At 42.0% G+C, this 14,392-nt stretch overlaps 1 protein-coding gene across 1 annotated transcript in view; it reads left to right on the top strand.

Annotated features, from left to right (window-relative positions):
* The first annotated feature begins 3,392 nt into the window (after window positions 1–3,392).
* Window positions 3,393–14,392, top strand: part of KATNAL1 (katanin catalytic subunit A1 like 1) — a 35,142-nt gene continuing 24,142 nt past the window's right edge. The window contains exons 1-2 of the mRNA XM_077341812.1: window positions 3,393–3,645; window positions 9,776–9,951. Of these exons, the coding sequence (XP_077197927.1) occupies window positions 9,790–9,951 (162 nt within the window). The 5' untranslated portion in view covers window positions 3,393–3,645; window positions 9,776–9,789. The remainder of the gene's footprint in view (window positions 3,646–9,775; window positions 9,952–14,392) is intronic.

Raw genomic sequence — 14,392 nt, 5'->3', positions numbered from 1 at the left:
ATGGGTGACAGTATTTGTCTTTAGACCATCACAGTAGACAATAAACTCTTCTCAGGCTACCGGTAAGCCTTTTTATTATTGAAATCGGAGCTGTGTAAAATTAGTTCTCTAGCAAATAACCTAAGAACATCTTGTGTGGAGGACAATTCCATAGTGCAGGACTGAGCAGACATAAAGAACAGACAATCAATATCATGAATGATGAAAGAAATATTAAATCCCCCCCTTTTTAAAGGAATGCGGATGCTTCTTCAAACAGAGTCATGCTAGATCAGACTCAGATCATTATCAAGATGTGGCCCATTAAGACATATTAAAATTAATTGGGCTTAATTTAAAAACAATTTGTTTGTTCTTTTTGTTACCAATGACATTTGTGTGATTCATTTTAGTTGCTTTGTACCATTTTTGTTATGTAAAATTTCAACATTCTGTCCTTCAGATGAGTTGACAGCATTTAAAATAGTTTATTTATTTATATTCTGCTTCAGCTGCTCAGACCAGTCTTTCTCAACCTTTTGAAGAAGAGGAAGAAGAGTTGGTTCTTATATGCCACTTTTCTCTACCTGAAGGAGGCTCAAAGCAGCTTACAGTCGCCTTCCCTTTCTTCTCCCCACAACCGACACCCTGTGAGATGGGTGAGGCTGAGAGAGCCCTGATATTACTGGTCTTTCAGAACAGCTTTATCAGTGCCGTGGCGAGCCCAGGTTCACCCAGCTGGCTGAATGTAGAGGAGCGCAGATTCGAACCCAGCTTGCCAGATTAGAAGTCCGTACTCCTAACCACTACACGAAGCTGGTTTTGACCCTGGAGGCACATCTGAAAATTTTTTTAGGCTTTGAGGCATACCAGAAGTGTCAGCTGGCCATGTCTCCCTGCCACGCCCCTTGGAAGTGACATGGCACCCATAATTCACACACCCACACAAATCTTGGTGAACTCTAAACTCTTTTTAAAAGAGCACTTGAAAAAAGCATCTCTGAGCCAGGCCCATGTCTCCACTACCCAAAGCCTGGAGCTAACCTGGCCTTGGGTGGGCACTAGGCCTCAGAAACCCAAGGCCTGGAGCTCACAAATGGTCCTCCTAGCATAAGGCACACTCAAGCCCAAGGGAGGACTCATCTCACACAGTTCCAGCTGCCCCTAATGACACAGGTCAACGAAGTAGTAGGAGTCTCAGCTAGCCATAGTTGAATGGCCAGGGCCCCTCCCCACCCCCTCCAGGCCCATCATTGGCCACTTTGGGAGGGGACAGCACAACTTGTCTATAGATGGGAGTTTACATTATTTTTTTTTAATCCCAATATGCCACAGGGTACCTCAGGTGCACCAACAGCACACCAGTCTGCTACAATACATCGGCTGAGAATCCCTGCCTCTGACTGAAAGTAGCACACGAAGCAGCAAGCACAAGATAGAAACGATACATAATTAAAAACACAAAGTGAAAATGGACAAATCTGTTCAAACAGTCTGCCTTCCAGAAAGTAAAAAACAATGAGTATATCATAAATAAAATGAAATGATGAAAACAACAATGAAAGTATTATCAATAATCAAACAAAACATAAAAACCAGGGGCATCAAAACAGCCTAAAACAACATTCAACAGCTCAAAATGGTATGTATAAAAGTCTTTAGGCTAGTCTAATATGAGATATCTGAAGAAGTGTGCTTGCACATGAACGCTTGTATCTTGAAAAAGCTTGGTTGGTTCTAAAGGTGCTACTGGACTCAAAACTTTGTTCTGTTTCTGCAGGCCAACACGGCTACCCACCTGAATCGGTTTTTACGCTAAATTTCACTGCATCTGACCAAAGTCCAGAAATACTCCTGTTATAATAAATGAATCAATTTTAAGGTGCGGAAGGACTCTTCTGTTTATTAGGAGCTGTCCTGATAGTTTGTGTCATGTATGAGGTTTAGTGGACCCGCAGATTGCGAACTGTGATTCAAACATTGGGGACAGTGTGCAGGATCCATTGGGGACTGCTGCTGGATTGTTTAAATCAGTGGTTCTTAACCTTCCTAATACTGCGACCCTTTAATACAGTTCCTCATGTTGTGGTGACCCCCAACCATAAAATTATGTAAGTGCTCTTTCACGGAAATTAAACCAAAACTGACCAATGGCGTGAAGATCCATTGTTCATGATTGTATATAAATTGTTTTTTTTCTGGGGTTTCTCAGTTCAGTTCTGCCTCTTGTCCCAGCATGCCCATCTTGCTCTTTTCCGCTGCTCCAGACAGATGAACTCTCTGTCTCGATCTACCCAACAAGGCTGTTGTATGCACAGCACTCCCCGGCCAAGCTGCTTGCCCTGCTGCGACCCCTGTGAAAAGGTCGTTCGACCCCCAGGTTGAGAATCACTGGCTTAAGTGGTCCAATAATTTTGAAGTTGAGGACCTTGCACAGGGCCAATCACAGGCTTTGGCAGGAACCCGGCATTGTATATAGGTTTGGGTGGTGGACTGTTTAGATTAGTTGGTGTGATCTTAAAAAAGAGCTGATGTGTCAGTATAAGAGCCACTCTGCACCATATTGAATCCACTATTCAATAGTTTGAAAGTTGGATTATGAATTCTAACCCCTCCCCTCCTCCAAGACTCTGTGTGTGACTATAAGTGCCATCATTTCCAATTTATGGTGACAGTAGGAATTAATGTCCTCCCAAATGACCTGTTGTTAAGAGCTTTGCAAGCTGGGGGCAATTTCATGTTGGGTCTTTCTTCCCCCCTCCCACTCCCCCTTTACCTTTATCTATTTTGACCATGAACGTTTAAACTATTTTGTCAACTGCCTTCCTGCCGAGAGGGGTGGTCTATAATTTGTCTTTTGGTCTGTAAAACTCCTGATTTCAACCCCACATTTCAACTTTCTTCTTCAACAAATGTAGAGTCCAGTGGCACCTTTAAGACCAACGAAATTTGATACCTGAGGAATGAATGAATGAAGGGAATCTCTGGGTTCAGAGGAAGAGTGCTTGCACACGAAAGCTCATCCCTGGAATAAAACTTTGTTGGTCTTAAAGGTGCCCCTGGACTCCGACTTTGTTCTGTGACTTTCCTCCTGCCAGCTTTCTTCGCTGTGCAGTTTTCACCGCCACACATAGTGCTGCGGCGCATTTGGCACGGGTTACCCCGCTCTCGGGCGCCAGCGCCACAAGCAAGCGTGTCGCGTGTTCTGTGTTCACATCTGGAAGCCTCTTGCTCGGATGAGGGCGCGGTGGGGATGCCGGTGGTGGCAGGAGCCTGAGGCTCGCCCCCGATCCCGCTCAGGCTCCACGAGAGCGCGAGGGATTCCCGGGCCGCCCGAGAGCATTCGAGTCTCCCACCTAAAGGGGGAGGAGCGACAGGCTCGCCCAACGCACCCTCCCCCTTCGCCTCCATGGCAACCAATCGCCGCCGCTGCCCCGCGCGCACGCCAACGGGCCGCGGGAGCCGAAGGGTCGCGCCCCCTCCCCTCCGTTTCGCCTCGCGCGCGCCCGGCCGCCCGCCCGCCGCCGAAGGACACCGCCCCGCCCTCTCGTTGGTTCGACACTTTCATTCATCCACGACTGATTGTTTAAGGGCCAGGATGCGAAACCAAGCTGGCCGGTTAGGAACCCCGAGCAGTTGCATCGCCTGAGAGACGCTCCTATTGAGGTAAGGAAGGGGACCAGAGAGAAAGGATTTACCCCCCCCACACACCACTTCGCTAAGCATGATGGGAGTTGTAGTGTGGCCTACCGCTTTTTCTAGCGGCCAGAAGGAGACACGGCTCTCAAAGAACTACAAATCCCAGCGAGCTTTTGTGGGGCATCCTATTAGTTTTACCTCTTTGTCACTCTCCCCTGCCCGGAGGGGGGGGCACTAAGAGGGAGCATCTGAGAGAAAGGGGAGCGAGCAGGGGTGGGAAGAACGGGGGCTGTCGGTGGAGGCGCCCAGATAACGTTTCAGGCAGGCCCCTCCCTTGATCCCCTGCCTGTTTAGCTATCCTGAGGCCTTATCACGGGGGAGGGGTGAGTTTGGGGTTGTTGGAGAATAATCTTATGGGTGTGAGGGATAAGAAAGAATTGGGAAAAGCTTTATGGCTGCGAAATTAACATAAATAGGAGCCACTGGAGGGGATGGGGTGCTCAGGAGCTATTATGCCTGCTCTATAGATTTCTTTGGTGTCTTACAGCACAAGAAAAATAAAACTGTGGAACTATTGCATTTTTATTGAAGAGTTTTACTATCTTCCTACTAGTTCTCCCCCAGCTGATCGTTTTATATTATAAGAATGGAAGTTCTCATGCATTTTTTTTTCATTTAGAAATTGCTGTTTTTGCTATTCAGCTTGAATAGATTTATTTGGTATTAACTAGCATCACTTGCAGAACTCTGGAGTTCATTGCATCTTAAAGACAATTCTTTTCTGCTGCCCTTGAGGTGTAGGGTGAAAAGAGGTACCTATGCTGCTCCTTTCTGGGACTGCACCCTTTCAGAGTTCTTAAGTGCTCTCATTTCTGTAAGTATGAGGAGATTTTTTTAAAAATATGACTGCCATGGCTAGAGATGTCTGGCATGTGTAAAACATCTACCACTCATTGAGCACCATAAACAAACATAGAAATTACATCCAGCACCCTACTTCTCAACAGAAGCATTTTTGAATGTTCATCTAAGTCACTGTGTGAAGAAGAACTAAATGGGGTCAGTCAACCCACATTCAACTGAAGATGACGTTAGCTTTCTTGAAAAACTGGGATTTCTTTGTTTCCATGGAGGACCATGATGACCTGGCAGGATTTTGATGTGCATGACTGTGCAGCTTATACTTGGTGAACACTTTAGGTTCATGTGTGTGATACTAGCTATGATGCTTAGGCTTGCATTCCTATGTGCACAGTCATAGGTGCCTGTGAGGAGGAAAACAAAACATGGTAACTGTATCATGCACAATATCATTTTGCATTCCAGGGAAGTGAGATAGTCACTGGTTGTGAGCATGGACTAAGATGAGTGGTGAGGTTGTGCTTCACAGATGACCTGTGACAAGAGGGTTGTCATAAAATACAAGAAGCAAAAACACCCTGCTTAAAGTGCAGCATAAAACATGTTACTTGTCTTAAGCCTCCCCTAATACTTTTCCATGTTTCAATCCATTTTTAGTATGTTAATTATAGTAGCTTTGCTCTTTCCTCCTTCTTTCCTTGCCTGCAGTGTCTCTCAATCAGTCTGGAGTCTTATGGCACCTTTCAAGATTTAATACATTTTTATTCCAACATAAACTTCCTTGTGACATTATGGTACATCACATTGTAGACATTTTTTGTTTGCGTTATTTCCAATTTCTGTAATCTTAGCCCCACTGCATTGTTTTAGTTATTACTAGAGTTTGGTGCTGTTGAATTGTTTTCTTATTTTGTAATTTGTGCTGAGTCTTAGTGAGAAAAATGGGCAATAAATGAAGAAGGTGATAATGTTCCTGTGGAAATGGGTGCTAGTCCACCAAAACATGCTCTGGAATCAAATATCAATCTGTAAGACACACCACAAGACTCCTGTTTTGCTTTTGTTGCATTGTTTTGAAAGTGCCTAGGCACCTGGAATTAGCTCTTATTGTGCCGCATATATATGGATAGCCCCCAGAGTCTTGCTACTTTATGGCAGCAGGTTATATTCAGGTGCATTGGTGATCATAAGTTGATATCAGAAGCCAGATGAAAGCAAGATGCAGGGCTACAAATGGGTTGGAATTTGCACATGAGATTCAAATGTACTGCTTTTGGATGGCCAAGTGACTGAAAACATTTTGAGGCAATCGTTCTGCTTACTATCCCTGTTAGTATGTAGTAGAGATAGAGATAAAAGATTGGTTAAACTTGGGGCAAACTGTTGGCTGGAATGATAGTACTGGAAAGAGTATTGACAGACCTCTGAATACAAGCTCTACTTCAGAAAAATTCTTTAAATATAGGGACCTATGTATTTTATTTAGAAAAATTATGTCATATGCATAAAAGTGGCTTATGAAATAAAAATAAGATCAGAGCATCAAAAATGTTTCATATTTAGTTGGTTTCAAGAAGATAAGGCTTTTAGACTGCATTAGATCAACAATGTTTATCTCTTAGTGGAGAGAACTTCTTTCTAATCTCCAAGATCAGCTCAGTTTATGCTGTGAAGAATGAAGGTTGTTATCTTTTTTGACATCCTTAGCTTATCTAATGCAAGGTTTTTTTAAACTATCGATTGGAACAGTAGCTCTTTGCCATGCATAGCTATAAAATAAATTTTTATCTATGGATACTCTGAGGAGTAATCATTATTTCAGAAAAGCCTCAGTTGCTGATAAAATATTGCAAATGGTGTGGAAATACAGAATAAGATCCTTTATCCAGGGATTATTGTGAGTTGACAGCCAGAATTCTACAACCTGGAGATCCCAGTTATTTAAGCAGAATGCATTTTATGGTAAACTTTCTGCATGAGAACTGTGGAAAGTGCCCTGACAAGAGTAGGAGCTTTTGTTTGCAGTTGTAGTCACATCCCCAGTCTGTGTGGCTCTGGGAATATGTTCAGTGAGGTATGGAAGACTATTCCAGGCTGACATCATCCTGGATCTTAAAACGGAGGTTTCTAGCTATTTTTCTAGTTACACGTCTAAGGGTCTGGCAAGCTAGAACAGTGCTGGATGGCTGAATCAAAAGCTCGACCTAGAGACTGTAACTCTGGGTCAGAACTTGAAAGTACAGAAACGGAAAAAGCTTTGACAAAGGTAGCTCCAGGTGGCCACTGAGAGAAGAGATAATGAGCCAAATGAACAATTACCTACCGAGCAAACCAATTCCTCTTGAGATTTGTTCTTGTGATTTGTGGATTCTTTGGACCTTGAACAGCTTATGCCTGTCCTTTAAGAACAGCTTCCTGTGAAGATTGTCATTACTAGGATGTCGTAGGTGAGGTAATGGCAAATTGTGTCTTCTGTGTGCCAAAAATAACTGGGTGACGTCACCCTTTCTCCTACTGGGTTCTGTAAAGCGTTCTGGGAGACTTTACTACATCTCAAGTGGATTAATTTGTTTGGATGATCATCCTGGAAAGAAGCCAGCTCCAAGTCATTAACAATTCTTTACAGTCAAGCAGAAACTCATTGCAAGGCCAATACCATAGATTTGATTGCCATATATCGTTTCAGCAAGGTACCTTATGTAGGGCATGGAATCCACAGAAACAGATGCAGTGAACTGACTGGCCTGTAGGGGTGTGCTTGTGTTGTTGAAAGAGCAAGAACTTGTGTAATAGGTAGAATTAGAAGAGTTTGGAAAAAGTTGTACTGATCGAGTAGATTCTCTACTCTCTGATTGTGTGGATTCTCTATCAGTTCTACTGGCACCTTTCCATGTATGGATGCTGCAGCTGACCTCTGTTGCTGCAGGAAGTTGCTCTGTTGCTCTCAAGGCTTATTCACATGTTGTATTTACTTAACCAGTTAAATGTGTAAAAAATGCTTTCAGTGTTATGGGGTACACTTATCAGAGTGCTAGAAGTGGTTTGTCAAGTATACTCTCAGTCTGAAAATCAGGATTGTTGCCTAGAGATGCGAAAGACTAGAAAACCTGGAAACAAATGGGGGAAAAGCAGCTTTTTTCCTCCAAGGCCTTTTTCCACCCTCAGTTTTTTGGGGTGGAAGAAAAACTGGAAAGGGAGGTGTTACAGAAAAAATTCCTATGAAATATTTTTTCTTTTAGAATAAGTGGAATGCTTTTAAAGACAAGATGGTCATGCTGTGAAATACAACATACATTACTGCACTTAGGATGCATTTCTGCACCTTCATAAGGGGAGCTTGCAAGGCCTTCATTGCTTCTGTTGTTCTTTGAATCTGACTCTACCCTTGTGGTTGACTTTTTCACCTGTCCCTTATCACTGTGAGACATAAACCTGCAGATTAGGTAGCAAGTAGCTTATTACCCTACTTTGCAGGTGGTAAAAAATTAGCAAGAATCAGATTTTTGCGCGTTATGTAGAAACACATTCCGTGTAATGGCCATGGCGGCAGCTGGCCAAGGCCGGTGCGGAGCCCCGCGCACTCTGCTGCAGCTACTGCCCAGCTTTGTTTTTGTCAGTTGCCCTAGCCTGTGGCCACACCCGGCCCGCTCGCTCAGCTCTTCAATGCCCAGCCCCCGTTGCCTCTCTGCCTGTTATACTTTGCTTGGGGGGGGTGGGACGAATGAATGTCACATGCATTTGCATTTCTGTTTCACTGAGTATGGTATAAGATGTGTTTCCACATCATAAAACTCACAAGGAGGTGAGGCAGAAATTGCATAAATCCTCAGAAGAAAACTATGAATGTTTCCTTGGGAACTAAACTCTCTCTAACCAATAGCCACAGAAAGAAGACAGCAACCAACTGGAACTACATCTAGTTGTGCAGATATTATCGTCTCTGCAACCTTTTTCTGACCAAGTTATATAGTTGGTGCTATTTACCATCAAGCTGGTGTTTTCTATTTTAACTCCTCTTTTTTCTATTCTCAGATAGCAGTAATTAAGGTAGCATTAGGGGGCATCAGCTTGCAATTTTCTTTCAGGTAGTTGGGTATATTTGCGGATTTGGTTGCAGAAAATGAAGGCATTTGTAAGTTTTAAATTCCATAGCTATTTCCAATATTATAATTTCATATGCTAATAAGTTATAAATAATGAATTTTTGTTTGTAAAGCACTAACTTTTTTCAGTTTGATAGGACAGAAATATTGCATATATTTCCCCACAAATTTTCATTTTCTGGGGGAAAAACAAAAAGGTTATTTTCTGTGGCTTAAAAATTTCTGAAAATTTTACATCGTTTACATATTGTTTCCCCATAACAGCATCGTTCTTAAGTATGCTGAAATTCCGTGGAAGTGCAGCTTCCTAAAGCCCCCATGGTCCATTACATTCTTGAATAAATAGATCTTTTCTAGTCTTTTCTTGCTGACCAGTAGCAGAAATTGTGGGACTGTCCTTAGAAACCACTGTGAAAAGACAAATGCCAATCCATTAACTGTAACAGCAAGATTTTTCATTGAGTTGTGCTTCCTTCTCTGTGTCCTGGAGGCTTAGTGGGCAGTACTACTGAATAAGATGGGCTTTCTCCAACAAACCACAGCCAAGAAGCCTAGCATGAACTATGGTTTAAAATCCCAGCTGGGTACCCATCAACAGTTTTGGGAGCAGCCTGCATTCTGACATTAAACTAAATGCGAGTTAATCATATTGGGGTTTGTAAACTCTGGTTAATTTGGCATTTGAATGTGACCAGAGAGATCACTAGACAAAACATCCCTTGGCAGTAGGTTCTGTGACTAGAAATAGAAGAGTTATGCACAGTGTGAAACTTAAAAAATAAAGAATTAGTGAAATATGCATAACATATCCAGACTACAGAATGCAGCTTTTCTTTATATAGACTTTAGATTTTCAGGGTGCAATTTAAATTTTTAGCAAGGAACACATATCCGAGACCACAGGGAACAAACACAGGATGCCTAATAATTATACATTCAAGCATTTCACAGGCATCTGCAAGAAAGTTTTTTTTAGTTACCATGGCTAGGGAGAAAAAGGAGGGTTGTTTTTATACCCCACTCAGTTAAAAGTTTAGCTACTAAAATATGGCATTTCATCCAGCTTAGGGAGGTGAGTATCAATGTCGAGTTTGGGAAATATAAAGATTCCATAAATCTCAGTTGCAGAGTTAAGTTACTCTTACATATATTGAGTTACAACATATAAAATCATGTTCTTATTGATACACTAGATTTCTCAAAGAAGATGAATTTGGCTGAGATTTGTGATAATGCTAAAAAAGGAAGGGAATACGCACTTCTTGGAAACTACGACTCTTCGATGGTTTATTACCAGGGTGTCATCCAGCAAATTCAAAGACATTGTCAGTCAATAAGAGATCCTGCGCTGAAGAGCAAGTGGCAACAGGTATGATAAAGTGGCACTTTTTTACGTCAAGCATGGCAAAATGATTGTATTTACTCTAAACCATGCATGTCACTGACCAAACATGGTGTCCATGTACAGCTCTTGCTAAATTGATGGGACACTGAGTTGAGGTTTACAAGCTAGTGGTTTCTTTCCTTTTAAAATGCTTTACTTTTAAAGGATTTCCCCCCTCTTTCCCCCCTGCTTCTATACATTTAAAATTTAAAATCATATAAAAGCATGTATATGCATTATATTATTTGGGCAAAATGGAAGTGGAAAGTGACATCAGGTCAAAGCTGACCTAAGGTGACCCTAGAGTGTTTTCAAGGCAAAGGACATTCGTTCAAAGGTGATTTGTTATTGCCTGCCTCCATTTCACAACCCTAGTATTGTCTGGAGGTCTCTCATCTAAATACTAACAAGGGCTGACCCTACTTTGCTCCTGAGATCTGATTAAATTGGGCTAGCCTGGGCTATCTAGGTCAGGCCTGTGGGCAAAGTATTATGGTGTATTTAGCTTTGCAGACAGATTTTATAGAGTCGTGTGTACTCAATCATCTTTAGACTTAGCAGAGCAGGACTTCCTGTTTCCTCATTCTGCTGCAGACTACTGAGCCTTGTTCTTAGGGCTCAGTGGACCTTCAAGGACATTGTAGGGAGCCAAGTGGAGATTTCTTGAAGTGGAATTTGTGGAAACTGCTGTCCTGTTTTCCACAAGTGGAAATGCCTTTGTGTAGGAACTGTGGGTGGGATACATGCCAAAACAAGGGAAAATCAAAACGTATTGGTACCCAATCACAGAAACCCTTATTAAACAAAAATATCAAAATGTTTCTGTTTTGTTTCTTGACATATCCTCCATCTATGTCTATACACTTTTGAAGGTGATGGTTCCATCTCTCTAATCCCTGAAGAATTCCATGCTCTTCGATTTACATCACGTCAAAACAGCAGTTTTGGTATCCTTGGGGGACTCAAATCATGTTTCTTTTAAATGTTCCTTAAGTTTGGGGAACAAAAAGAACTCTGAAGAGGCAAGATCAGGGCTATAAGTTGGATGGGGTAAGGTTTTCTCAACTAAATTCTCACAGTTCTAGATGCCCTTGAAAAACGAGCAGGTGCATTGTGATGGGGAAAAGATTTCTCAGTGCAACTTTCCTGACCCTTTTCTCACCAATGCAGCTTTGGGTTTTCTTAAAACTTCTTCATAGTAAGTTCTTGTAATCTTCCTGTGTTCTTTGAGAAAATAATTTTGTTTAGAATAAATGTTTTGTTTGGAATAAACCTGTGCATTGATGAACTACTGGAACCCTAGTAGCAGTATTTTTTGATTTACCCTCGTATATCTTTCAGGCCAGGCTGAATTCTAGAGATTTTTGGTGTGGGGAGGATCACTTGGGCATGAAATTGGGGTCACTATGGGTAGGCAGGTTGTTGTGAGTTCCTGCATTGTGCAGGGGGTTGGACTAGATGACCCTGGAGGTCCCTTCCAACTCTATGATTCTTTGATTCTATTCTATGATTCTATATCTGTGCCACTGCTGCTTTATTTCTTAGTGAGCTAAAATGAGTAATACCACTTGGCTTACAACATTAAAATACAATAAAATGAAAAGCCTATAATATTATTAATATGCAAACCCATAGTGTAATATTCCAGCAGAGTCAAATAATAGTAACTATAATAGATGGCCAAATTGTACGTTCCATTAACCCTTAACTGCGTTTAATGGTATATCCTTTAACTAGCAAAAAATAGGCTTTAGAATAGGTGAGAGTTACAGCTTTATTTTATCTTTGAAAAATGTATTGTGTGTCATATCGTGGACACCAGATCAGGGTTCGCAAACTCACTCCAGCTCCACGTCTTTTTCCAACAGTATTTGGCCCATTTTCAGGGAGACATCGAAACAGAACAACTTTTAAAATTGTGCTTAGATAGTGCTGGCAGTGTACGTGGTGCTTTTCATAGAAAGTGATTAAAAGTTGAGTTTTTTAGTCCACTATATATTTCTGCTTATTAAGCAGAAGTGCACAGGATCTTGTAACAGTTAAGGTGTAACTGCTTAGTTTTAAGTGGTCTCTTATATACTCTGACTTCAGAACATAAAAATTGCCAAGCTGGATCAGGCCAAAGATCTTACAGTTCATTTGCAAGAATCCTAGAAGTCAGCAAGCATTTTGGGGATTTACTAGGATCTGGCTAAGTCCCTAGCTATCTTTGGCCTACTGCCACTTTAAGCAACTTTTAATATCCCTGTATCTTATTCTGGCTATTTTACTGCTTCTGTAAGATAAATAAATATGATAGAATTCCTGTGATCTGTTTGATTGGGTCAGTATGTGTTCATGTCAGGAGATAGATTGTGTTTCTAGATACTTTCAGTGACTTTGCCATGGGGCAGATGGTCACTGAACCTACTGGGGGGAGGGGGAGGAGATCCTGGACTTGGTCCTAAGTAATGCCCAACGCCTACTGAGAGATGTAAATGTGATAACATTGGTTGGCCATAATGCTATTAAGTTTAATTTTGATGCAAATAGTTATGCATTTAAAAGTTATGCATTTAACTTTAGAAGGGGTAAAGGTAAAGGTATCCCCTGTGCAAGCACCGAGTCATGTCTGACCCTTGGGGTGACGCCCTCCAGCGTTTTCATGGCAGACTCAATACAGGGTGGTTTGCCAGTGCCTTCCCCAGTCATCACCATTTACCCCCCAGCAAGCAAGCTGGGTACTCATTTTACCGACCTCGGAAGGATGGAAGGCTGAGTCAACCTTGAGCCGGCTGCTGGGATTGAACTCCCAGCCTCATGGGCAAAGCTTTCAGACAGCTGCCTTACCACTCTGCGCCACAAGAGGCTCTTTTTTAGAAGGGGTACCTTCTCTCAAATGAAGGGACCTGTGAAGAAGAAATTTAAAGGAAAGGTAAGGAGGGTCAAATCCCTTCAGGAACCTTGGAGATTATTTAAACCTACAAACCTAGAAGCTCAGATAAAATGTGTACTGCGGGTTAGGAAAGTTAGACCTATTAAAAAAGGCCTGCGTAGTTTACGAAAAAATAATGGAAGCAGTAAAAAGTAAGGAGGATTCCTTTAAGAAGTGGAAGGCTAGTCTGAGGAAGCTAAATAAAAGGGAGTGCAGGCAAATAAAATGCAAATCAGTAATCAGACAGGCAAAAAGGGACTATGAAGAACATACTTCAAAAAACATAAAGACCAATAATAAAAATCTCTTCAAATATGTTAGTAGCAGGAAACCAGCCAGGGATGCAGTGGGACCTTGGATGACGAAAGGGTAAAATGATTACTAAAGAGTAACAGGGAAATGGCAGAGAAGCTAAATGCTTTTTCTTTTTGGCCTGTTTTCACTGGTGAAGAAGGTAGTTATTTGCCTACTCTAGGACTGTTGGTTTTGGGAGGAGTATTGAAAAACCTGAGTAGGATTGAGATAATGTGAGGTGGACCTACAACAAATTAAAAACTGTCAAATCACCAAGCCAGGATGGTATACATCCATAACTACTGAAAGAACTCAAATGTGGATCTACTGACAAAAAGATGCAATCTATCACTAAAATCTGCTTCCATTCCTGAGGACTGGAAGGTAGCTAATATAACCCCCAACTTTTAAAAAATGTTCCAGAGGAGACCTGGGAAATTACAGGCTAGTCAGTCGAACGTTGATTCCAGGTAAATTCCTTCCCAGGAATCCATGCACCTGACTTGAACAACCATGAACTTGTTTGATTGTTATTCTGTTAAATTGTTATTCACTTGTTATTATCGTCATTACCACTGTCATTATTTCTGTTCAATATAAAAAACTGAGTTTGAGGGGTAGTTCCTTTACGTTTCATGTGACCCGCTCTGAGCCTCAGGGGAGGGCGATATACAAATGTAATGAATAAATATGTTTAGGGCTCTTTAGCTTGGAGAAATGATGACTGAGGGATGACATGATAAAGGCTCACAAGAGTATGCATGGGATAGAGAAGGTAGAGAGAGAAGCACTTTTCTCCCTCCCTCACATTACAAGAACTTGTGATCACTCAATGAAATTTATGAGCAGAAGGTTTAGAACAGATAAAAGGAAGTATATCTTCACCCAAATTCACTCCCACAGAATTGACTCCCGCTGGATGTGGCGGCAGCTACAAGCACAGACATCTTCAAGAAGGGATGGGATAAACGTACGGAGCAGAAGTCCATCAGTGGCTATTAGCCACAAGGTATAGAGCAGGGGTAGTCAAACTGCGGCCCTCCATATGTCCATGGACTACAGTTCCCATGAGCCCCTCCCAGCTGGTATAGATAGAACACTGTGTCTTGGGCAGTGATGGTTGGTATTCTTGGCGCTTGGGGGGCCACAGTGGGAAGGCTTCTGGAGTTCTGGCCCCACTGTTGGACCTCCTGATGACACCTAGGTGTTGGTCACTGT

The sequence above is a fragment of the Paroedura picta genome, chromosome 6 (assembly GCF_049243985.1).
Source record: "Paroedura picta isolate Pp20150507F chromosome 6, Ppicta_v3.0, whole genome shotgun sequence".
NCBI classification, from domain to species: Eukaryota; Metazoa; Chordata; class Lepidosauria; order Squamata; family Gekkonidae; genus Paroedura; species Paroedura picta.
Note: the sequence above shows the minus strand (reverse complement) of the source record. Positions and strands in the feature narration are given on the sequence as shown.